The 27,276-nt window shown below is 44.4% G+C and overlaps 1 protein-coding gene across 1 annotated transcript in view; it reads right to left on the bottom strand.

The window, feature by feature from the left end:
* The window catches only part of MALRD1 (MAM and LDL receptor class A domain containing 1), a 2,333,045-nt gene that overhangs the window by 1,041,753 nt on the left and 1,264,016 nt on the right, over positions 1-27,276 (bottom strand). Inside the window, exon 25 of the mRNA XM_086939858.1 lies at positions 5,135-5,315. Coding sequence (XP_086795984.1) covers positions 5,135-5,315 — 181 coding nt within the window. The remainder of the gene's footprint in view (positions 1-5,134; positions 5,316-27,276) is intronic.

The following is a 27,276-nucleotide window of genomic DNA, read 5'->3' as shown; positions in this document are numbered from 1 at the left end:
GGGTCCCGAGGGTTCCCAGTCGTGCAGGAAGGCCCTGCTGGGCTTCCAGCGCTTGGCTGAGGCGCTCGGAGTACCTTTGGCGGCGGAAAAAACCGAAGGCCCGACAACGTGTTTGACCTTCCTGGGCATAGAGATTGATACGACAGCAGGAGTGTGCAGGCTGCCAAAAGTCAAGGTCGATGCCTTTAGGGCCGCTATTGATGGCTGCCTGGGGGCAAGGAAGGTAACCTTACATCAGCTACAAGTTCTTTTGGGTCAACTAAACTTTGCTCTGCGGGTCATTCCTATGGGCAGGGCCTTCTCCAGGAGTATAGCGAGGGCGATGTCTGGACTGCGGGCCAAACACCACAGAGTGAGGCTCTCAGCCACAGTTAGAGAGGATCTTATGATTTGGAGAAGTTTTTTGAGGGACTTCAATGGCACGGTATTGTGGCGAGCAGCCTGTTCTTCTAATACGGATCTTGAGCTGTTCACCGACGCTGCAGGTAGTATTGGTTTCGGAGCTATATTCGGTCAAAAATGGTGTATGCAGTGCTGGCCAGATGAATGGATCGAGCGAGGCCTGACTACTAACATTTCCTTCCTTGAACTTTTCCCCATAGTGGTGGCTTTGCACTTGTGGGGAGATCTGCTGGCAAACAAGAGTATAGTATTCTGGTCAGACAATATGTCCGTAGTCATGGTGATTAATAGCCAGAGGGCCACCTGTACTTGGGTACTCAGGTTGTTGAAGGAATTGGTTTTGCAATGCCTGAGCCATAATGTCCAATTCACTGCTAAACATGTTCCAAGCGGCTGATGCATTGTCTCGTTTTAAGTTAACAGAGTTCCGGGAGCATTGGCCCCAGGCGGAGATGTCAATGTCAGCCTTCCCAGCGGAGCTATGGAAGTTTGGTGCCCCACAGCCCCCGAGTTGATATCTGCATCCTTGGCTCCAAGGACTATGAGTATGTATCAGAGGTCATGGGAGTCGTATATGGCATACCTGAGGGGTGTGGGTGTAGCGGACATCTTTGCCCCCCAGAGTGTATTAGGCTTCATCGTGCAGCAGAAAGAGCAAGCGAAGTCGTTAGCATTCATGAAAAGGCAGCTGTCGGCTTTAGCATTTTATGCGGGTCTACGGGGGGTGTCTGATCCGACTAAAGACCAGAGAGTTAGAAGAGCAATGAGAGGTTGGGAGCGCCTAGCGCCCGGGGAGAAAGATTGTAGGAGGCCGATAAACGTAGAAAAACTGATAAAAATCTTAGGAGCTCTCCCTTTCGTATGTTTCTCCCAGTATGAGACACAGTTGTTCCGGGTGGCCTATACCTTAGCCTTTTGTGGGGCTCTGAGAATTTCAGAATTACTCCCGGCGTCTAAATCAGATAGGGAAGGGGGTCTGAGGTGCTCTGATATAATCGAGTCCAAAGGTGTCCTACGGCTAAGGGTGCGGAGATCGAAAACGGATCCGCTGGGTAGAGGTACCTGGTTACAACTGGGTAGAGTAGAGGGTGAGCCCTTCTGTCCGGTCAATTTGCTGAGGGTATTTCTCCAAGTTAGGCCCCAGGGAACTGATGATAGACTCTTGATTCATGAGAATGGGTTACCCCTTACCAGGTTCCAGTTCACTCGGGTAGTAAAAATGGCCTTGGCACGGATCGGAGTGGATCCGGCCGAATTTACATCACATTCGTTTAGAATTGGAGCAGCGACAACGGCTGCTGGCCTAGGCCTACCCGAACAGGTAATCAAAAGGTTGGGTCGCTGGAAATCATCTTGTTATGAACGTTATATCCGCCCGCAATTAGTCTGACGTATCTTTCGCTTGCGTTCCTTTTTGTGAGAATCGACTGCCTGTATCTCTTCACATTTACTCTTCATATTTACTTTAGGTACCTCCCCTAAGAGAACCCAAATCTGTTGGTGCGGCCACTCCTTCATTCGCAGGGCCGGGGCGCACTTCGAAAAGACACTCAGGGACAGGGTGACCATGATGCGAGGTTGTGACCATCATTGGGTGGGAATAGGCGGGCAGCGCGTAGCGGACGTCCCGAGGGATGTAAAAGCGGCTCTGGCAAAAGGCATGCCTTCGCCAGACGTATTCGTGTTGCACTGCGGAGGCAACGACATGATTCCAGGCGGGAGGAGAGAAGTGAAGGAATCCCTGTTTTCTACCCTAGCAGCAATCAAAAACATTTTCCCAGAAGCTATAGTACTGTGGTCGGAAGTCATCCCGAGACTCGTGTGGGCTCGGGGCGCACCCATGAAGGCAATAAACAGATCTGTCAAAAGACTGAACCAATCGGTGGCGGAAATCCTGAAACAATCGAGTATTAAAGCGATTCGCCATAAATTAATTCAGGCAGAAAGGCCGGAGTTATATGCAAAGGACGGAGTCCACTTGTCGGAGGCGGGTATGGAGATATTTATAGAAACAGTCCTAGGAGCCGTCTCCGAAGCTCTTGAGCGCAGGGGGGGGAGGTCGAGTCCGCCAGTAAGCTCCTCGTCCTGTGGCTAGGTTCCGGACAAGAATACCACGGGAACTTCTTGTCTAGAGACAGTTAACTCTGAACAGGTTTGCTAAATCAGTATGGACTCTGGGCTGGCGGGAGAGTTGGGGCCGACCTGCTGGTGGCCTTGGCTTTTCAGCCCTACCCCAGAGGCCGCTGGTTGCCCAAGTGGGCGCTTTCCTCACCTGCGGCTCTGTTGACCAGAAGGGGGTTAACGTATGGGGCAGGTGATCTGGATTGTGGCCTGCTGGCGCAACCCTGAAGTCAAATAAAAGGCCCAGTGGAATGGGCGGTGAATGTATATATTGTATTATAAGTGCAAGTTTATTCCTAAATACTGTATTTGAATATGTACGAATAAATAAAGAGATTGGTGGGTCAATGAGGTAATTGACCAGAGAACTTAAATTTTAATAAACAAGCAGCACACTGCAGAAAATCAAGTACGACTCCCGAGTTTGATGTGGGGTTGGGTCCTTGTAAAGCATGCAGTGTGGCGGGGGGAGAATGCACTTTGTCTGCCATCTATGGAAGGCGCCAACCCCCATCGGGGAATGGCGTCGTTAGTGGCAGCCAAAGGGCCGACCCGGAGCCGGGTCACTTCCGGGTTGCGTGACCCGGAAGTGAGCGTCGCGTCAGGACCAATGGGAACAAAGGACGAGGTATGCCCCGGAAGTGTTAGTAGGGCGCGAGGCTTAAAAGCCCGCGACCAGCCTAGAGGCCCCCTCTTTGTCCGCTGATCATCCAGGAGTCGGACGTCTCCAAGAGAAGACACCCACCCACCCATCCCTATTAATAAGGATTCGATTAGGGCAGTAGCGGGGTTCCGGACAAGAATACCACGGGAACTTCTTGTCTAGAGACAGTTAACTCTGAACAGGTTTGCTAAATCAGTATGGACTCTGGGCTGGCGGGAGAGTTGGGGCCGACCTGCTGGTGGCCTTGGCTTTTCAGCCCTACCCCAGAGGCCGCTGGTTGCCCAAGTGGGCGCTTTCCTCACCTGCGGCTCTGTTGACCAGAAGGGGGTTAACGTTATGGGGCAGGTGATCTGGATTGTGGCCTGCTGGCGCAACCCTGAAGTCAAATAAAAGGCCCAGTGGAATGGGCGGTGAATGTATATATTGTATTATAAGTGCAAGTTTATTCCTAAATACTGTATTTGAATATGTACGAATAAATAAAGAGATTGGTGGGTCAATGAGGTAATTGACCAGAGAACTTAAATTTTAATAAACAAGCAGCACACTGCAGAAAATCAAGTACGACTCCCGAGTTTGATGTGGGGTTGGGTCCTTGTAAAGCATGCAGTGTGGCGGGGGGAGAATGCACTTTGTCTGCCATCTATTAACCTTCCTCCAACACATAGCCTTGGCTCAGCTGGGAAAGAGATGTGTAATTCCTCTTAGAAGCACATGATCGGTTGCCCGGGATGAGCAGATAGGACTCCTTTGAGCTCAATAGATTGCTCAGGATGGGGGCTGTGGGTGTTCTGTTGACACCACAGTTTCAATTCTGCTTGACAGGTCTCTTAAGCTAAATGTAGAACTTATATGCACTTGAAAAGGAGAGAATAGTATGCCAGGACATTCCATGTGTATCCCAATTCTGGTTGATGAAAGGCCCAGCTTTTGCCCTTCCAGACTTCTGTCTCTGGGTACAGTGCCTGCTTTAAACCTGAGTTTAGTGTTAAATGTAGGGGGACACTAGGAACTACCACAGGGCACTACAATACACACCCTCAATCCTCACATCCCAAGTTTAGTGTGGCTGAAGACTTTTGTCATTTTGAAAATGCCCCGACACATGGCATTCTGGCCCTGTTTGTTGTAAGGCAAAAACAACTACTAAAAAAGTGGTACAGTTGCCAATGAAAACGTTTACCCCAATGGGTAAGGAATGAATAGGAGTTACCACCTCAGCACCAAGTCAGAATACTGTCTGGACCTACAGAAGAATAGGAGATGACTCGACCTGCTCATCATGTCCTGAGAGGAGCCCCAAAGGGGTAGATCTGCTCTCTGTTGGACCCAGGACAAAGAAGTGTACACCAAGGGTCAGTTAACTGATCTTTGTGGCTACAGGGGCACAACGAGCTGTAAGAATCTATCTCCTGGAAGTACCCAGCTGACCAATGGCAACTGGACTAGGACTGGACTCTGTTGCCGGCCTCTGCCTGAAAGCCTGTGAGTCTCTCAGTGCCTCTTCATTGCATCTGGCAGTTTAATAAGTTTGTACATCTGTGGTTGTTCAGGAAAAATGTTTTCTGGTAACCTAACGTCACCATTAATACCATCCACATCAACCTACAATTCATGGTTCTGCTCTAAAGCAGTCAGCACTCTACAAAACTCAAAAAAATGCTCTTTAAAATTCCATTATTACTGTCACACAATGTATGAATAATGTTCATGATTGCACCCATACGCACTATACAGCCACTATTATTGTAGATCTGCGTTTAGTTTAACCCCTTCGATGCTTGCTACTAAACCATTCCGTCATGCCTCACGGTTGGGCTGTGTGGATGACGGAATGGTTCTGTCACGACCACACCCGCAAATGGAATGTTCAGCACCGGGGGAGAATCGAGCCGCAGGCAAGGTGCCAGGAAACACAGAATACATTATATATATCTAATAACTCACCTGATGAGCAGTTTTTGAATTCAATATCATCTACTCCAGCTCCCCCACCGAGGTCTTTAGTGCGAATTCCTTCAAAAATTATTTCGAAATTCCTCAACTTTCCAAGGTGTATCTCAGCTCGTTTCCACTCTGTGCTTGGATTTCCAGTCTCACTCCACACCACTGTTAGTCCATCATCTGTCTGAATGGGAGGAAGTAACAGTCATTACACTCATTTTATAGAGGGATCGCCTTTCAATACACTCATTATATCGAGGGATTAGCAGCACTTGAGTTACAACTGTGCAGTTTCTCCTCTTATGTTTTTTAAAAGCAAACATTGTCTAATCCAGTATACTAAAGCCTCGCTGATTTAATGGAACAAACATTTACACATTATTAAATAGGTAGAAATAGAAATTAGATTTTCTTTCTCCTTGTGATTAGTGTCTCTGATTCCTTGTCTTTCTATTGCTGTCGTAGTTTTCATTCCACCCACATAGCCCTGAATAAGAATCCATGGGGCATATTATCAAGGGGGTTTATCTCCGCTTTTTTGGCTTTAAAAGCCAAGAAAGCGGAGATAAAGTTATCTCCCTATTACCTAGCTGTCGCTGACACCAGTTAGCGGCACCTAGTAGGAGATAGTGACCATCTTGGGCCCCGCTTTGCATGTCAGTGATATTTATCACTAATGACATGCAAAGTGGGTGTTCCAAGATGTTAGCGACTGGAAACAGTAGCTAACATCGCTATCTCCTATTGCCAACTTTTGGAGATATTCGCGCTAAGCGCGAATATCTCCAAAAGCTAACACCTGCCCCTGAGCAGTTCTTAGCCATGTTATCCAATGGTTGGTGGATAACATGGCTAAGAGCATTAGCTCAGTAATGCATGAATATCGCTGACTTTTCAGCGATATTCATGTATTTCGGCCGATTTTTATTGCTTAGGACATATACCTTGATAATAGCAAGGGTCCTAAGCGATAAAAATCGCCGCAGCTCGGTGATAAAAATATCGCCGCTAAACCAACATAGCGATAATTATCGCTAGTTGTTGGTAATATGCCCCCATGTTCGTAATTCGACTTCTTCTATGAGACAAAATACCACTTCTTATACTGATTTGGTGTCTGTGGTTAAGTTATTTTTATTGAAGGAATCAAAGACATTCATGATTGCCTTTTGTAAGGAACTAAAAGCAATTTCAAACAGGGCATCTGTCCTGTGGCGAAGGCGCTGGGGACCTTGTATGTACAAGTAAATGAAATGCCCCCCCCCCTCCCCCCCCCGGACCACCTACTGTCCTTCTGATAAACCTAGCTCTGTTGCTCTTATCACATTTACCCAATAGTTAGTCTCTTCGTCCTTCCTTTGTTTCTACACTTTTACATGTTTAGTAAATGCGTGTGTCCTGGACCACAAATCTGCAACGCAGACAATTAACTGTCTGGCCAGGTCCCTACGTAAGTAAAAACTGGACAGCATTCTTTTGTTTTTCTTCAGAAACGGTCCCCCTGTAAGAAATCGGGTCACTGGTTGAGGAAGGGCCAAACACTACTTAAGCAGCAAAAACAGTCCTTGTCATCATGAAGTCACAAGCAAACCCAATATTAACTTGTGCTCAAACCTCTGGTAGCTTGGCACAAAATCGGTAAGGATTAACTTAGAGGCAATGTATGCAGAACTTCAAACTGTAATAAAGTGAAAACACAGCACAACACACATCCCGCAACAATTTAGAAAAAGGGAATAAAATGTATTTAATAATTTAATTTAAGGCCACATGACAAAAAATCCAATTGATTGAACTGGAGATATGTAATTTTAAATATTTAGGTGAAATTAGTGCCAAAAATAACAAAACTCCATCTGTGGACATCTGGTCCTGCTGGTCTGAGACAAAGTGACAAGCTCGGGCCGACTGTAATCAAGCATGGGCAGGCTAGAGAGACCCAGTTAGGCCAGCTGAAGGAGAGCATCTTAAGACCTGGTTGCAAAGTGATGCGGAGTCCTGCGTCGAGAATGCTTCATGCAGCAGAGATTCCTAGGAGATGCAAAGCAGTGATTCAAGGTCCTGCATCATTGTTGGGGAGACCATCAATGAGTTTCTTGTGATGCGAAGTTCTATACCGATATGCATTGTTCACCAGCTGACCCTGAAGAAGCTGGAGGGCTTGGAATGCAGGGTCCTGGGTCATCATCGAGAATCCAGTTGAGGAGGTCTTGAGTTGTGAAGGCCTGAAATGAGGATGCATCTCACAGTGGCAGTTCATGGAAGGCTTCGGGCCACAATGCAAAGTCCTGCATTAGAGATAAACCATGAAGCTCGTCCCGATGTGGAGCCTGGTGAGATGATGCATAGTGCCATAGCTTTAATGCAGAATTTCTTGTCAGCGATGTGTCGTGCTGCCGCTCCAATGCATCTGCTTTGCTGGGACAATCGTTGGGGCTGGTGGAGTACTTTCAGGACCACCTTGAAGGAACCAGGACTAAGGTGGCACCACTTGGGAGGGTGGGACTTACAGCTGGAAGAGTCCAGGTAGTGGGCTCAAGATGGAGGAAGCCTGTTCTGTGCCTTGGGCTTCTGATCAGGAGGGCAGTCAACTAGCCCTTCAAGTCACTCTGGTGGTCCGGGGTTCAATATGCAAGTTCAGTCAGGTAGAAGAGCAGCAGGGCAGCACAGCAGAGCAGCAAAGTGGCAGTCCTCCTTCTGAGCCTTCCACAGGTCCCGATGTGTACTGAAGAGTTGGGCTCTGATGTCCACTATTTATATCTGGTGCCCTCTTTGAAGTGGGAGAAGCTTCTAGAGATTTCCACACCCCAGAGGTGCTTAAAATCTCCTTCCTCCCTGTCCTGTCCCCAGATTGTCTGGGGTCACAATAGACTAGTGTCAAACTCTTTGTGAACGTGCCCAGGCACGGTCTTTGTGATATTCAAGTGTGGTAGACAACTGTTGCTCCCCCTCGTTAACTCAGAATGGCCCATCCTGCAAACACCTAGCTTATTTTTGTCTCACTGTCTGGGAGCAATACACAAAGACAAACTGCCAACTACATCTAGTTATTGGACCCAAGATACAGGCAGCAAATAACAAATAGTTGTGGCAAGAGATTGCGCTTACGGAATTGTGACTAAAATCCGACTTTGCCATTAAAGAGGGCTTTTATTTACAAATCCTAAGACCTGTCTACCTACTCCCAATTGAAAGTTAGCACTTATTTAATGTAATGAAGTAACCCAAGGTAATACTATAGGAGCGGTAGGCCTTGCAGTAGGGGTTTTTCACTACCAGGACAGGTAAAAAAAAAAGACATTGCCAACATTTTGAATACACTGTACCCCGCCCTCTAGGCTGTTCAGGGTCTACCCATGGGTGACTTAAATGTATTAAGAAGGAAAGTTTGGGGCAGGCAAAAGGTTTATTTTGCAAGGTTGAAATGGCAGTTTAAAACTGCATACACAGGCTGCAATGGTGGCCGTAAACCCTGTTGAAAGTGCTACACTAATTGTTGCTGCTATCAATACAAAAAAAGTGATGTAAAAGAAGAACAACAACACGTGCCTGTACCAATAATGGAGGGGGACTAAGTAGATCCTTAAACACAGTGTTTTACTGAGGGAATACTTGAGCAAAACATAATGTAAAGTGGGAATGTGATGAATTTGTTATTTTTATATTATGATGAATAACGCAAAATGTAAACTATGCAACTAAAGGTGATTATTGTTCTATTGCTTACAGTGACCCCTGACAAATGGTGATTTTAGCCCGAAATGCATTGGGTTTTTATGAATAAACACTGCCTCTGACGAATCATTGCGTCAGTCATGTTCATGCATAGAGTTCCGGATGGACACATTTTGAACATCAGAAACTTGGAAAAACGCACATTATTCCACGTGTGGGCGACGAATGATCAAAAGGATGCGAAAAAGAGCAAATTAGATGGAATTGACAGAATAGTTTGATGAATGTTAAGCAACAATGAATGCCAACAAGGCGCTCACTGAGTTGTGCAATTGGTTTGGGCGAAATGACGCCCCTCCTAATGATATTGTTTAAAATGGGTGCCAACATGGGCTGGTACCACACCAGTTTGCACGCTATCAAAGGAAAATACAGATGACAGGTTTAAAAATCCAATGAATGAAGGTGTGCATCCCATACCTACCTTATGATGACCACAACGTGGGGTTGATATTTTATAACTCTGCCAACTTCGTCCCTAAGTGGCCAGTGTAGTGGGCTCTTGTTTCAGAAAACTAAAGAGTATGAAAAAGTTTCTCTTCCTTCTCCCTCTACTGCAGCAGAGAACTGTGATACAGGCACTGATCAACTCGCGGTTGGATTATGGCAATTCACTTTACTGGCATTACCAGCCTATCTCCTAAAGACACTAAAGCTGGATCAACACGCTGCAGCACGGCTCTGCTGAAACTCTCTAAGAGGGCCCACATCCACCCCACCTGAAAGAGCTTCACTGGCTTCCTGTTAAGGAACAGGTGTAGTTTAGAGAGTTATTCTTGACACACAGAGCTTTTTTATCAATAAGTTCCTCAGTACCTGTTTAAAAGAATCACACCTGACCATTTGTCAAGATCACTCCGTTCCTCCAGTTCCTTGTTGGTGGTGATTCTCAAATTCAGAAGGAATAAATGGAGCTGGAGCTCTTATTCCTACCTTGTGCTAGGGACTGAAACACCCTACTACAGCTGCTCTGTGCCACAGTGGATATTCAGGTCTTCAAGCTCATTCTTAAAACTTGGCTTTTTGGACTCGCGTTTTTGATCCCAGCCCAATTAGGGTCACTCAGTAATTGGCTGTTGTTGCATCCAAATCCCCCAGATAGATAGATAGACCGGCATAGGCTTTGGAGACATTACTTCAGAGACTATAGAAGTGTTCTCCTTATAAGTGGATACATTAGTAAATTTGCCACAATAGAAATGCTGGACCTTTATGTTCTGCTCCCATTGATTCTGCAAGTTGACTTACGTTTCGAAAGTATCCTGAATAGCTCAACACAACAAGGGAAGAAGAGGTAAGAAAAACGCTGGTCCATGCTCCCTAACATCAACTGTCTATACAGAAAAAAGGGCCAGCAAATCACTCACACTCTTTTCTATCAACCAGGTTAGCTTCTGGGAGCGTCTCTTCAACAAAAACATCTCTTTCCTCATAAGGAAAAAAATCCTCACCCACATTTCGTGGCATGCTTTATCGTAGGATCCTAGTATGATATATCTTCTCCTAGGATAATTTTGCTATATCAAACTTGAGAACTCTTGATATCAGATGCTGGGATGAGATCATATCACATGCATCCTTATTTTTATAATTGTCTAGAGGCAACCCCAAATTCAACGTTATTTGGTGTGTCTCTAACCAGTTTAAAAAACACAAATAACAGATGCTCCAGGATTCTTAAAAACCCTAAATCCATAAATCCGTGTCATCTGCATCAACATGTTTCAGCCATGTACTGAATTGACTGTGCAATGTTTTTTTTTAGGACAAAGAGAAATATAAACCCTAGTTTGAATAATCTCTTCCTAGCACAGGGCCTTGAGAAGGAGGCATGAATCACAAAACACAAACATTTGCTTGTCTGGTAGGAAACATATCCTTCATTCTTTCCCCTGTCTTTAAGGGAAAGAAACATAATTGAGACCAGAGGAAGTCACACATTCGTCAAGGGACAAAGGTTTGTCTTTGAACTATAAACTTCCTCCGGTCACCTATATACAGTACCCATATAGCACTTACTTTTCAACATTTTATTTCTGGGCTCGAAACCTCTTTACCCATCTCGCTCTCAGAGCTAAAGTATTTACAAAAATAAGAGAGTAAAGGGCCTGGCCAGATCATTTATTGCTTGTTAAACATTCATTGTTTAATTGAAGTGTCAATTCGGATAAATGCAGTGTCATCTTTGGGGTCTCCATTTTGGAACAACTTCGAATTTTAATATGTATGTCCTCATAAAAAGGGCACGTGAACCCAAAAAATATTTAAATATCTGAAATTTCTTTTGCCCAGGTCCCACCAATCCTTAAAATGACACTGGGTAGAGAGAGACAGAGAGAGACCGAGTCATAGGTCGAAGCAGGAAGAGAGAGGTTTGGATAATAAATTCATAGGAGTGGGACAGAGTCATGGAAACCTAGAATGCTCACTACGCAAAGGGGCCCCTTAGAAGGGTGGGGCTCTGGGCAAGTGTCCACTTTGCCATTGCCTTAAAACGACCCTGGACGAATGGGTCTTTGTTTCTGCTCATATTAGGGCCATATTCGTGGAGAAATGAAACCAGTCATCCTGCAGATTGGTTTTAGAGCAAAGCATGGGCGGTGAAAACGTCCAGCAAATGCACAAACGCTTTCGGGCACATTCAATGGTCAAAAAGCAATATTGGATTACTGAGAAAGGTTGATACCTTTTCGAAAAATGAAAGTTATCAATTTCAGACAGCTTCCAGTCCTGCACTGCATGCTGACATCCGTGTCAAGGACGGTCTCATGCTCCCCTAATGTCCTTTTCGTAATGTACTGGTCCGGTGGCATTGGGGCCTCTATCCCTTTAAGAGGCAAACTTCACTATTATGGCTGCCACATTGCAAAAGGGAAGTTTGATTGAGGGGCCTGCTGACTCTGGGAGGTCTCCACGCTGTATGTGCTGTGCCCAATGAGTGCCCACCGATTCCAGGCTGTTTAATATTAACACGTTTGGCCATGTCCACCTCGTAGCTCAGAGACCATTGGCACTGCACCCAATTAGAATATGGGGTACAGGACAAAGGATTACTCTCGCAGAGCTCAGCAAAGTTAGCATCGAACTGCGAAGAGTCCACTTAGAGAAAATGACCCAGGGGGATCTATGAATGATGGAAGAAACCCGTGGCACCAACATCATCTGTTTCTCTTCTAAAGTGCTTGCTCAAGTCTAAGCTGAGAGTGCCAGCTCTTCATTCCACTTCAAGTACTGATTTATACTGTTATGTCACCCTATTACACATTTATAGTTCCTTCCATCCCTTTATGACATATGGTATAACCAATTGTTTAACAGCAATAAATGCAATATCTTGTCTCTCTTTGTCTGAACGGAAACCACAGTACTGTAATGTGTGCCCACCTGTTCATGTCTCAGTGAACTCTTGCTAAGTATTTTTTTTTTACTAACTTCCAAGTAGCGCTCTTTTAATAACTGCTCTGGGCGCATCATCTCTCTCACGCGCCCCTGCTCCCTTCAAACACTGCCAGAGCCGGCTCAGGCGTCGGCAGCAGAGCTAAATAAAAGCTAACCCGGACAGCAGAGGCCGAGGGGCCTCAGACACATCAATATCCGAATACCTCCGGCAGCGTCGCTGGTGCTTTAGCGCGCTTAGCTGGCAATGTTTCCCCAACCACGGGCCTAAAGTGTCAGAGGCGCGCGGAATGCTGATGCGCGCACCGAGGCACGAGGGTGGATGAACAACCGTGTCGTAATGGATATTTTCTCATAATTAATTTTGCTGCGAGCAACCCGTTTGCTGCCTTCTTTTTGTAATGAACGCGTTCAGAGAGGCAGTCTTCAAGGGAGAGCTCGAGACCTACATGATGAACAGACTGGCTGGACTGGGTAACCAAAATCAGACCTGGAAAAAATGCTTAAACCAGCGCCTCTTCTCGCGCAATCTCACTCTTTCCATCCATACATCCTCTATTTATCTCTATCACTCCTCCTCACCTATCTCTTCTCCTCATTTGATCGCTGTCTCTCCCCCTCCCTCTCTTTGTCTCTGTCTTGAAGCCTACCCTGTCTCCTGCCGTGAACCCCGTGGAAACAGACAGAGGGACAAGGAGGGGCCCTGGTTTACAAAACCTGATACCTTTTGGAATAAAGGGCCTGTGCCATCGGTTGCTTCTAGACATTTCACGTTAGTGCGTTCATGACCCAATGATACAAAAGGCAGGCGAGCGTAGGAACTGAACATTTTTGCATATTAATCAATTAATTAAAAAATATAGTGACTACTGGTTGCTTCATAGTCAAACTACATCAACTTTGCCACTGACAATAAATGCAATCACTGTCTAATTTAAGATATTTATAGTTGTGCAGCATGCCAGAGCTTTTTCACAGATATTTTTTATTACATAAGTGTCATATAGGTGTAATGTCCAGATAGCCTAGGCACTCGCCAAGAAGTACACCACACCCAGAGAGTAATGTTGCGTGTTTCGAATCCACTGCTTGTAAGGGAGAACTCAACATTCCAAGCTTGTCTTCAACTCATCCGTCCAACGCTTACATCACAGGCCTATGGTGTATTGTGGGAACCAACAGATTTCCAGCATTCTTTTATTACAAGACACTGCATTTCCCGCTTAGTTAAATAAAAATCACAACTTTCTAAAATAGATAAATACATACAAAAATAAATATATGAATACATACATGAATAAATAAACAGATACACAAGAAATTACAATTGTTCAATTAAGTGCTGTGGTGCCGGAATCACAAGCCTTGGACAGGTCACTGCTAACCGGAAACTTGCAGTCGAAGTGTCAGTGATCGGCACAGGTGAGGTGGAATTATCAGCAGATACAGAGTGATCAGTAGTCTGCTAGGCCCAGTCCCTACATTGACATCAATGTTTGTTAGTGATGTGCCACATGTAAAAAATGAGAGGAATCTCTCATACGTGACTTTCCAGGATGCTGTGTGTCACCTTGTGCCCTTTGGTGTTGGTGACAGTGAAGGTTTCAACCCCCAAAGGAACATCAGAATTCCTTCTTCTGTATTCTTTAACAAGCACTCAGTCTCTTCTTGTAAAAGTGATGTTCTTTGCATGATGTCGTCTTTCAGCATATATTTACATCTGCTGTTTGCGACCAACGTTCGTAGTGTGAATGCCTGCCTCAATCTTAGACCTGAGGTTGGTCCACTGGGGCAGCTTGGTTGTACAGCCCCAGACATGAGTTGCAGTGCTTTCCCCTGTCTTTGGATGAGGGGTCGAATGGTAAGCTTGAAGGGTAGTGTTTAAATCAGCTTTGAGGTTGGGGTTCTCCAATGCAGCATGTTGAACAGCTTTCATTGGAGTACTCATGAACCATTCTACCAGGCCATTGACCTGGGGTCAAAGAGGCGTGCCTTATTGATGCTGTATATTGAGGTGGTTTAGAAAGTCTTTAAATTATCGACTATTGAAAGATGGGCTGTTGTCAGAATGTAATGCTGCAGGTATATCCCATGTTGTAAAGATGCCATCTAGTTTTTGAATGGCCTATTCCTGTGTAGTGGATTAAAGGATTTCCAACAATGAAAACAGAAGTATTCATCAACAATGACTAGAAGATGATGTCCATTCTCAAGCAAACCAAAGAAATCAATTGAAATATTTTCCCAATCATAATGTGGCGATTCTGTGCTTCTTGTGGAACTTGATTAGGCAGAGCTTCTCTAAGGCCTTGTAAAGTGTTGGGTCCGGGGCAAGCCTTAAAAGCTTTTGGAGCTTGTATCTAGCCCTGGCTCTCCACTGGAGCTCTTTATCTTGTGGCTGTCTAAGAAGTTTTTCTGGGCCCCTGTGCAGCAGCTTTGGTGGTGGTGTGGCTACTCGGATGCAGCCGCTACACAAGTACTACCCCTGATCCTCCTTCTGGGGTCACTCCACAGCATATTGTGGTACGATAATATGTTATTGGTTTAGGTAAGTAGATCAACCTTGTATTCCGCTAGTCCATGAAAGCATGATTTTGAATCGGCTTTGTGCTTAAATATTTCTACACAAACACCTGGTTAATCTCTGCTTTGTAGCACATGACTTTTAATTTGATTTGTATTGAAGTATAAATGCGCTGCTTTTGTCACCTAGTTGCATCCACCTTTAGCGTTCTTACTACGTATTGTATATAGCATGAATGCCGCTTTCTTTATCTTCAAAAAGAAAAATTGATGGACAGAATGCAGAACAATGTCATACATTCACCCCAGTACAGAGATCTGGGCCTAAATCCATCGTTTTTTTGCTCAACATGACATTCCAGTTTGGACCCAGCCAGCCTTGACTCTGCGCCCTATGAGAACAGTCCGATACCAAAGGGGATGATGGATGGAGCACTTGAGCAAATCAAACACTCACCCCCAGTCAACTGATCTTGGTTTAATTCATCATCATTCTTTAGTTCACTTCACCACTCCAGTTCAGACATGGCCAAATGGAAATCAGTCTGACCCTGTGCCTCATGGGAACAGTCCAACCCGAACTACCAAGCCATGTCTTCCCTGGACCGGGAACAAGCATCCTTGGACCGGTTCCGGGTTCATAACCCTCATCAGCCAGGCTATCTTGAATTCAGTGGCAAAGTGAGCAAGGGACCCATTTCTGGGCATACCCTGCCAACTTAGGGCGAACAAAGCGATACCAAAGGGGATGATGGACGGAGAGCTTGAACAAATCAAACACTCACCCCAAGTCAACTGATCTGGGTTTAATCCATCGTCATTCTTTAGCTCACTCCACCACCCCAGTTCAGACATGACCATATGGAAATCAGTCTGACCCTGTGCCACATGGGAACAGTCCAGCCTGAACTGCCAAGCCATGTCTGGGCCTAAATCCATCGTGTTTTGCTCACCATGCAAATCCAGAGAATAGGGCTCGAACATACTGAACACTCGGTTCAGAGTTGTCAGATTGCCAGATGATTGAACTATTTTCTATTGGGGTGACTTGGTAGTCGGTATATGGATACCTGTTTATGTGTAGAACTGCCCTCTATTTTAGCCAAATATAGGAATTCATTCCACCTTCGTCCCCAAAATTACCTGGATGCAATTAAGATTTTTGCAAATCAAGGGTTCAGTATGTTCGAGCCCGATTTTATAAGGTTAACTCACGAAACTGTTCACTAAAGTTTTAAAAGGTATGCGTACTAAAACGCGCCTAATACAGAATGGGTGACTACATGTCCCACAATCCTTGTTTAGACACCGGTGAATACAATGAGTAAACACCAGTGGGCAGCCATCTTGATTTGATCGAGATCTTCAAGGCAGAGGCACTGTTGCAACAGGTAACAGAGCGCGTTTTCATGAAGATGTTTAATCCGGCGGTGTGTAAATGCTTGGGTGTTGGAATATCTAAACACTGGCTACTGTCTGTTTAGGGCTCGCGCTCGTCTTAGAACACACGCAACCTAATCATTGTACGAAGCGAGACATATACGCCCACTCTGGCTTTTGCGGGAACACTCGTGTAAAAGGTAATAGAGCATGTCTCTACAAATATGTTTTTTCTGATTGTGTAGAAATACATGCGCCTGAAAACAAACATCTATAACACTTGTTATTGTCCCTGTAGGGCTTGCGCTTGTCTTGGAACACACAATAGTGAATTATTACACAAAACGAGGCAGTTTCATGATAAAACATGTCGGGTGAACCAGCCTTAGGCTCTTGTTTAAATGGCAAATAATATTCTTACAGCACTAGAAGAGAAATACTAAAAAAGAAAGGTATGTCTAAATACTGGTGCCCCCTTTTTTTAAAATCAGGTGGTATTACGAAGATGGAAATGACTAATATTTGTCATTTTCTTTGGTAGAGCTGTGTGTGGAGCGCACATTAAGGATTCATTGCACATCGATTTGAACTAAAGAACAGAAGCCTTTGAGAATAAGGAAAGCATTCTACAAAGCCTCTTGCCCCATAAGAACTTTGTAGGTAGATGTAGTCAGAGTCAGACGAGTTTAGAAGCATTTATGTGTAACTATAATGGAGAAGAGCATCGAACTTTGTAATTAAAATTTTATTGTTTTTTACATCACATATAGACAAAAGAAAAAGGCCCTGATGTGATCCCAGGAACTGGTTTCCTGGCATCGAAACGCGTCGGCAGACCAGAGGAGTAAATGGTCAATTGTAGTCTAAATTGGCAGTAGCTAGTTCAAAGAGTATCGATTAGTTTCATTTACTGGTTATACTCCTCGTCTTTTGGATTTTGTCTTTCATTCATTGAAATCAAATATATATGAATTTATTATGTGTTGTCTTTGTTTAGGAATTTTGTTTTGGGATGTATGATGTTGTAAATTTACTTTAGTGTATATATGTACTGTTTTATTAATGTTTATAAATTGTAATGTACAGTAGTGTAAAGATATGAATGTACAGTTGTTCCTTTTTTGACATCAATGTGAAAAAAAGCCTTGAAAGAAAAAAGAAAAATGAATGGTAGAAAATAAAAATACCTGGTCAAACTATAAAAGTGGTTGTTTGACCTCTATGAGTAGTACCGTGTAGAAGTAAGGGTGGTGTAGGCACATTTTGTGGTATTTGTTTTAAAAAGGGTCCAGCCTACCCCATGCCCCGATGGACCTAACTCCTTGGGGTTACAAAACTGTTGATGGTGATTGGCAGTTCATGTAGGCAACAAACCAAACTTGGGAGAGTCTTCTGTGGCTCACGCACCCAGATGGGACGAGACAGCATGGTCCTGCACTGCCGGCTTACATCAGCACAGCAGTATGGGGAAGGTATGGTATGGCCTCCTTGGTGAATTCCGGGGATACTTTTAGTGTGGCCTTCCCAGATGACAGAGATTGGAAGTCGTGATTCGAATGGCTGGATAACTTTGATGGTGAAATTCTGGGTCCCAGTAGGCTACAAATATGAAAATATGAGGTTCGAGAGAGGTTGGAGTCAGATTATAATAAAGATGAAGTGGAAGAAGGGGAGTTGGTGGAGCAGAATGATAATGGAGAGGTAGCAGAGTGGTAATGTTGGTCACAGCTTCAGATTGATGTTTTTCAGGACAAGAGCAGGAGAAGCTTGTGGAGAGAGCAAAAAAAAAGCAGTTGGTGGTAGAACAACTGGTGGCCAGGAGGCAGACTTCGGTGTAGACCCTGATATTGAAGCCAGGAGAGGAGATAAATTGTGATGTGCGACCCCCGATGGTGTCCAAGGGCATAGAAGTGAGAATTAAAGTTGCAATGGTAGAGTCGGAATTGCAACTGTGGAAGGGAACATATGTGGTAAGCAAGGGTATTGGGAAGGAAGAGTTTGAAGACACCAAGGGATCAGATTCATCTTTAAAGATGTCAAAGGCAGAGAACAGGACAGAAAAGGGACAAGGACTAGCGGGGGATGGAAAGGTGTGGATCATCTCGTTCCTCGCCAGAAGAACCCAGAGAGTACGCCTCCCACCATTCCGTTCCACGGCCACCGAAGTCACCTGCAGCGTCCCGCAAGGATCCTCACTCAGCCCCACCCTTTTCAACGTCTACATGAGCCCCCTCACAGCCATCGCACGCAGACACAACCTTAACATCATCTCCTACGCTGACGACACCCAGCTAATCCTCTCCCTCACCAACGACCCGCCAGAGCCAGCCTCCAGGAAGGAATGAAAGACGTCCCGGAATGGATGAAGCTCAGCCGTCTGAAACTGAACTCAGACACAACGGAAATCCTCATCCTGGGACCATCCCCCTCTGCCTGGGATGACTCCTGGTGGCCCCCTGCCCTGGGCACCGCACTCAAGCCAACGGACCATGCACGCAACCTAGTCTTCATCCTGGACCCCTCCCTCATGATGACCAAGCAAGTCAACACCGTCTCGTCATCCTGTTTCAACACCCTCACATGCTCCGAAAGATCTTCCGATGGATCTCCACCGTAACCAGGAAGAAAGTCACCCAGGCCCTCGCCGCCAGCCGTCTGGACTACGGGAACACCCTCTACGCTGGACCAAAGCCAAACTCCAGCGCATACAGAACGCCTCGGCACGACTCATCTTGGACATCCCCCGTCAAAGCCACATCTCTGCCCATCTGAAACGCCTGCACTGGCTCCCCGTCAGCAAGAGGATCACGTTCAGACTCCTCACCCATGCACACAAGGCCCTCCATGACATGGGCCCCAAATACCTCAACAGCCGCCTCACGTTCTACACACCCACCCACCAGCTCCGTTCCGCCAGCCTCGCCCTCACCACTGTCCCACAAATTCGCAAAGCCACCGCCAGAGAAAGATCCTTCTCCTACCTGGTGGCCAAGACATTGGAACACCCTCCCCACCCGCCTACTGCTGACCCAGGATCATCTCTCCTTCAGGAAACAACTCAAGACCTAGCAGTTCGAGCAGTAACAACTCCCCCCCCCCCCTCCCAGCGCCTTGAGACCCCAGCTGGTGAGTAGCGTGCTTTACAAATGTGTTGATTGATTGATTGAAGGAGGAGATAATGGTTGTTATGGCCAAAGACAAGGATTAGGGTGGGGAAAGATGAAGAGAAAAGGATAGTAAGGGTAAAAAAGTGAAACACCTACCTTCCATGGGGTGAATGAAGCCATTGAGGGCTCATTTCATGGGACAAATGAAGTGAAAGATGTGAAAGGGTAAATAAGTTTAGGTATTTAAGCTTTTATATATGGAAGTGAGGGCCAAAGAAGTATCAAAGGAGGAGGAATCCATATTCCTCCTCCTTTGATTCTTCATTGGCCTTTTTTGGCAAATAGGCCATGGGTTCTGGTGACGTTTGAGAACTGGATGGCAGAATCTTTAACATATGCAAGTGTGTACTGTGACAAACACCAGGAATGATGTGTTGGCCTTTTTAAGTACATGAATGTGATCAGAATAGGCCACATATTACAGTTAGATGGTGTGCTTGGTTTCTGCATGATGAGTTTCGGGCATGACTTGTGGAAGATGCGGAGGGGAAATGGGGAGAGTTAGATAATGATTTGTGGATTCACATGATGGTACTGGCATAACAACAGTATTTACAGCACGTGGACTGCCAGTGGTTGACCTACCATTTCCAAAGTGTCCCAGCAGCTGGTAGAGGAGAGACAGGTCTGGGGAGGAGCATGCTGGGTGTTCCACAAGGGCTTCTATAACAGGGAATATTGTAGGTTTCAAGACAAGTATTCTGAATGTGCAGAATGTCTGACATAATATAGACATCTAAAATATTGACATCATAAATATCGGAGGCGGAATATTGATGTCAAGAATATTGAAGTCCTATCTACATTAAGGTAAGTACAAAAATATTGAAAAAATATATAGTTGTAAAAAATATCGTAAAATTCAAAGCCAAAACTTCAAACGGCAGAGCCGGCGTCCGAGTTCTGCACGGGTTTGCTGGAAACTCTAGAGTTACTCTAGAAAATCTTTGATGCTTGGTTCTCTCCTTTGCCAGTTCTTACTCAAGAGTTTCCAGCAAACCTGTGCGGAACTCAGACGCCAGCTCTGCCGTTTGAAGTTTTGGTGTTTATTGCATTGAATTGCAACAATGCCCTTCATGAACTGAAGAACACGCCTATCATGGCCAAGGATTAAGTGATGAATCCATACCCCCCAAGACTCTGCGGGTCTGTGACAGGGCCATCATACCTACATAGGTTGCCCCCTACAGTCCTGAGGAAGGCCCACAAGGCCGAGGTCCGGAATAACCCTCGTAGCCCTAAGTCGGGTCGAAACGTTGACACCCCATAAAGTAGCCTGGACCACAAGCCTACTCCCAACATGCCACACAAGGATACATTTCTGTGAAATAACAAATTGTACAAAAAGAAGCTCGATTGCTACCGCGTGGCCAGGCTAATACAGACTGTGATTTGTAACCAGCCAAGATTTTGAATGTTTTTAACTATCTTCTATCCCATTGCCTTGAAACTCTGTTTCACCCCCTCCACACCAGAGCACCCTTCTTTTGCACGTTCCCCATGGAGTAACCTATCTTCCCTACTTCTCCTTATATTGATACAGTAAATGTATCTACTATTTCACCGTATGATATGAGAATAAATTCTTGGTGAAATATACTGTGGTTGTTGCACTTCTTTAGTTTAAATCATCGTATTAGTTACTGTGAGCTAAAATTGTGTTCATGCTCAAGAAATTATTTTCAAACATAGTAGTATGGTTTTGATTTATATCAATTTTTGACATATGCCTAGGACCACTGTTTTTTTGTATCACAGTCCTTGTCCTCAGCAGGGCAGAGATCAGCAGGCAGAAGGGAAGAAGGGGCAGTTCAGCACAGCAGTGAAGCAGCTCCTTGGAACAGGCAATCCTTGTAGCACAGCAGTCTGCACTCCTGCAGAGTTCTTCACAGTTCCAGTGGTGTACTGAATTGGTAGCGTCAGAGCCCTGGTACTTATACTCAAAAGTGCCTTTGATGTAGGGGAGACATCCAAGGAGGCCTCTGATGTGCACAAGGATCACTTTCAATCCAGACCTGTCTGCCAGGCTATCTGTGGGGGTAATCAGCCCCTTGAGTGAGGACAAGACACAGCCTGTTCAGATATAAGTGTGAGCTACTATCCCCCTTACTGCCCAGGAAGTCTAACAGAATGCAGCTGAGTACTCTATCACACCCAGCACTTCCTGTGCTTGTGGATGTCTAGAGGGAATGCACAAAGTGTAGATTTCACCCAACCCAGACGTGTATTGGAGCAGAGAAATGTCAACTTTATAAAAGTAATTACAAATGGGACAAGTTCATGCCCCAGCCAAATGCACAGCGGTACGCCGCCCTTGCGGCATTCAAAACTTAAACCATTTTTATCCAATCTTCATTTATAAAACATTACTCATTTCTCCACTTTTTATCTGATGTGTTCTTATTCCGTTCTAAGTATCCACGTGTGGATTTTTTGGCCTTTTTTCAAGTTTCTAATATTTATTCTGTGCCCATCCGGACCTCTTCAATAAATACGATTAATGCCAGGCTCATCTTAGGCAGTATTTATTCCATAAAAACCCAATGCATTTTGGGCGACGCAGCACCCTTCTTCGGGGGTCACTAGAAAATAATCAAACATGTACCAATTACTCCTCCATTCTCCAAACTACATTTTTCGTAAAGTAAAATCAACACACTTATTACTGTGGAAATGTAATCTTGCAACCTTAGCCGTTTCTGCACTATTAGCTCATGGTAATCATCGGTCTTTCTCTAGGAGTGTTATCATACTAATCCGTGGTTCCCCCCTCCCGATGCTCTTCTAGCCTAAACCCAAAACACAGTATGCATGCGTGTCTCTCCCTTTCCTTAATCCTCTATCACCCCAAATAGTATTTCAACATTTAAATTACCGCTTCTGTGTAAAGCAATTCAACCCTCTGACTCATTGTACGGAGAAAATCTTTTCATGTGTAAACATGAACCTGAAGGCGCACCTTAACTCCCTCACTTACTCGCTTCTTACAAACATGCCTCCTGCTACTCCTCTCTGTCTTTAACACTTGTAATTCCTACCTTCACTCTAATTCCCCCTCATTTGGCTGCTCTTAATTGTCCAAAGGTTCCAAGCGTTCACGTACCTAGCCGAATCGGTTGAAAAGCCTCACCCTTTCACCAACGGTTTCCGCGCTAAAATCAACCCCATCACCTGCATACTTATCCACCTACGGGACCACCCTCTTCACCTTACTATTGGCCTTGTGTATTCTGACTTCCCATTGGCCCAAAAGTATACTTATCCCGCCGCCTCCTTACTTGATACCCACGAGTAAACTATGTTTCCCACAGTGCATTGTCACAGTTACCCTGCGTAGTTCTAGTCCATTTTTCTTAATGAATTCCTAATTGTGCTTGAAACGATCTGCTTTCAGATCTGCTGAAATCATTGTCTCTTGATCCATGTTTATTACAGATGCTTGTGATGAGCCCTGATATATCGCCAATCATGTGGGTTCATTCCTGTTTTTGTCTTGCTTCTTGATTCTTACAGCTAGATTCATCAAGCATTTTTGCATTTTAGGTCGTACCTGATGGCATTTGGCATGCCACATACCAATCTGCACGCTACCACAAATCTAATGACTATGAAGATGGAAAAAACTGCTGACAAACGGGTGTGCATCCCTTACATTTCAAAAGAACTTTATAAAAGTGGCATTTTTATAATGGTAATGTCAAATCCTGCTTTACCACTAAAGAAGATTTATCCCCACCATTCCAAAGAGATGAAACATGATGTAGCTTCTCCTTTCAGATCAAGCATTACCGCTAAGGAATCCCCAATGTTTGCCTATGAGAGGAGTGGGCCTGACAGTAGTGAAAAACGAATTTAGCTTTTTGGTACTACCAGGATATGTAAAATTTTAAAGTACATGTCCTGCCTTTTAGTTATAACACACCATGACCTTAGAGCTACCTAAAGCATACATTAGTGGCGACTTATGAGTTTAAAGCTTTGCAAATGGTCTTAAATGCCAGGTGGAAGTGGCAGTAAACTGCATACACAGGCTCTGCAATCGCAGGCCTAAACCAGGTTTTAAAGGCTACTTGTGTGGTTGGCACAACCAGTACTTGGCCTACTACTAGCATTTAGATTACCTGGGTATATGGTATACCACTTCACAAGGGACATACAGGTAAACTAAATATGGAAAACATGTGTAAACCAATTACATCAAGTTTAGAGGATAGAGCACATGCACTTTAGCACTGGTCAGCAGTTGTAAAGTGCTCAAAGTCTTAAAGTCAACAAAAAGAGGATCAGAAAAAAGAAGAGGAAGGAAAAAATGTTTGTGGTGACATTGCAAAAAGGGTCATTTTTCAACAAGCACTAACTGCTACCCAGAATATTCCCCATTCCCCATACTATCTAGTGAACACTTTCATCCACATTGAATATGTAGAATAACAGTGAGAGTTGCATATTCATAGAGACTTGCAGCTTGCTGCATCTACTGCCCTTTGCACATCCTTAAGTATGAAATAATTACTATTGGCTCGCCTGTCACCAAACATTTCCTGGTGAGAATTTGGACGGAATCAGAAAACTTTCCTAAGTGTGAAGTTTTAAAACAGGTCAAGTAAATACTTTGCTCACTCCTAGTTTGTATCTAATTGATAGACTTTAGGAAATCAAGGTAACATGTTATATCCAGGACACAGATGGGACTATTGATAAAATGAAATGTTTTTGCCAAGTTCTGAAGACAAGCTGATTTAACAATGCGTTTAGGGGACTTTTAGCAGAATAAGCTCAAATTACATAAGGAAGTGAGTTTTTGATTTTAAAAAATGATAGCACATTTTTACAAAAGACAGAGCATCATGGTAGACGAATGTTTATAGCTGAAAGGGATCTTCTCAGAGCTCTCGTGGACCAGCCCCAATATATCATGGGAAAATTGAGCATAAATAATTTTGGAAAAATTGCTCCCAAGATGTTAATCATCACCTATCGAGTTTTCCTAGACCACCTCGAGACAATTTTGTTTGTTATTGCAAGGCAGTATAGTATTTTTATTCACTTACCGGTAGATGCATCAACGTTTGAAAGTGCGATTTCTAATCTGGGAAAAATAAGGAATCGCATATAAAGAATCGCAAATGGCTATGCATCATTTTTTTCGCTAAATTTTTGCGTTTCGGTAAAAATCGCATTTTTCACAAATTCGCATTTTTTATGCGATTCCTTAACTGCGAAATCGCTTTTTGCGGTATCGCATAATGCGATTTCACACACATGATGCATCTCATTTACTGCCAACTGCCTAAAAGCCAGTACAGCAATTAGGCGCAGCTGCCCCTCAGTTAGAAGGTGTGGTAAGGGCGTTCACAGTGTGAGCTGTTCGCGGCGGTTGCTGTTGGAGTCTGGGACTTGCCTTTGAAAATGGAAAACGAGAATTCCGTTGCCGAGGGGCCTGCTCGAAAACGCAAAATCAAGTTCTCTGATCAAGAACTGGAAATACTCATCGAGGAGGTGACTGCAAGACATGAGCAGCTGTTTGGAAAGCTGTCTCTTAAGGTTCCTGAACCTGTGAAAAGGAACCTATGGATTGCAATACAATCAAAAGTAAATGCAGTCGGAGTGGCACATCGTGATATCAATAATCTCCAGAAAAGGTGGTATGACCTGCGCAGCCGTGCAAAAGAGAAGCTAGCCAAAAGAATGAAATCTTCAAATCTCACCGGAGGCGGAACACCCAGGGATACTGCAAACACTCCCCTAGAAGAAATGGTGGAAGCCACACTTTTGCCGGAGACTGTAGTCGGAGTTACGAACATCGACACATCGGAGATTCCAACTCCTACTGAAGGTAAGTGAATGCTATGTGGGTTAAAAAGTGTGACTTCAGTCCATGAATTAACAAGTAATGATGTGTGTGCTGCATTTTGATTTAAAACTGATCTTCCTGAGTCCCAAAGTCTCTCCCAGTCATGATTAGAAAAACTTCGGAGCAGTGCATTGTGGTAGTTGTAGGTCTTTTGTTGGACTACATAATGATGAACATTAGCATCACATATGAACATAGCCACATGCAAATCGGAAATAAGACACAACATCATTTTGAGTCAATTCATTCTTGAACTTTATATAGATATAGAGTAATGTCATTTCAAACAAAAAGTAACAAATGTTTTCCCATTTCGTTGATCCATAGAGCAATTACAAGATCTCATCGAGCATGACTTAAGGGATATGCACCACTCAGAAGGGCCTGATAATGAAAATGAAAATGCTCCCAGTACATCTAATGCTCATTCAGTGCCAAGTGAGAGAGAGCGAGTGCGTCAACTGCTCCAGACTGATTCAGAACCAGAGCAGAATGTAAATGTGACACCAAGCCAGCCACAAACCACTCCTGCAGTGTCAAATATATCGATGAGCAGGCGTAGGAGACAGCAACAGTTCAGACTGAGTCGAAGTGCAGCGCGTGAAAGTGGAGTGGATGCTGATGGAACCTTCACAGGCAATCTTGTGGAGGACAAAATTTTGAAGGTGCAGCGTCTGCAAGGAAAAGACATTCGGATTATCAAAGGCAAAATGGGTCACATAAGCGAACAAATGGGCACTTTAGCAAGCAGTATGAATGCGATGATCAATGTGATGAAAACTGGCCATGAATCAACAACATCAAAGCTTGACCGGATTGCTAACTCTTTGGAAATGATGTGCAATTTGTTTAACAAACATCAAAAGATTTCTGCAAAAAAACAGGAGAAACTCTTGAACAGCATGCAGACACATTACAAGGAAATAACTTCCCTTACTAATTGTACCCGTGCCCTCTGCAAACAAACACTATCCACACAGGTACTTTTGATGAAAACTTTCAAACACATACAAAAAGGTGTGGGGGCATCCCTAGAGACATCAGCCGAAACACAGTCCAAGGCATCCACTGGAAATGTCATTGAAAATGAGGAACGGGGTGACACCAGTGCTGAGAGTGGCACATCTCAGCATGCCTTGTGTGCCACACGGAGAAGTATAAGAAAGCAGAGTGATGCCACTCATGGCAAAATGCTTACTGTGAAAAGTCCTGGAAAGGCATTAGGAGTGCGTGGCCACAAAAAATGACATTTTGAAACATCTTGCAGGGTATGCATGAGTGCCATTTTTGTTCAATTCTAGTTGTTCATTGGACCCTGCCTGGTTTTTTGGCCGACAATTTAATTTAAATTTCAAGTTGAGTACGAGTCATGTAGGCATTCATTTTATTTGACCATTAAAATGCACACATTTATCTCAACATGAACTGTTTGGAGTTTTTCTTACCTCTTTCAAAAATAATGCTGTGTGATCTCTGCCCTTCTCCTCCTGCCCTCTGCTGCCTCTGGTCCATGTGCTCTTGGTTGAGGTTGTGGAGGCTGATTTATGTTCGGAGGTAAGACATCGTCCTCATCAAGTTCGATTCCCCTTTCCGTTGCTAGATTATGTAGCATTGCACATGCAGCGACAATTTTGCAGCAAATGTCTGGTTGGTACTGCAATGCTCCTCCAGTTTTATGTAGAATCCTGAAGCGTGATTTCATGACTCCAAAGGTACGCTCTATGACATTCCGTGTTGAAATGTGCGCCTGGTTGTAGTGCTGCTCTTTCCTTGTAGTTGGGTTCAGGTATGGAGTTAATATGTAGGACCTCACTCCATAAGCACTATCTCCTGCAATAGAAAGCAATGTAAATGTAAGGTAAGCATACATGTGTGCAGTTCAAATCAAAGTCTGTTGAGTTGAATGAATCATTTACCTAGTAGGTATCCATCTCCAAATTCACCGGAGAGCAATCTCGCATGAATGGCACTATGTCTAAAGATGAAGGAGTCATGGGCACTTCCAGGGTAACTGGCAACTAGGTCTGTGATTATGGTTTTTGCATTGCAGATAGCTTGAATATTAAGGGAATGGAAGCATTTCCTGTTCC

Source organism: Lissotriton vulgaris, chromosome 10 (genome assembly GCF_964263255.1).
Source record: "Lissotriton vulgaris chromosome 10, aLisVul1.2, whole genome shotgun sequence".
Lineage (NCBI taxonomy): Eukaryota > Metazoa > Chordata > Amphibia > Caudata > Salamandridae > Lissotriton > Lissotriton vulgaris.
The sequence above is the reverse complement of the archived record's forward strand: the minus strand, read 5'-3'. Positions and strand labels throughout refer to the sequence as shown.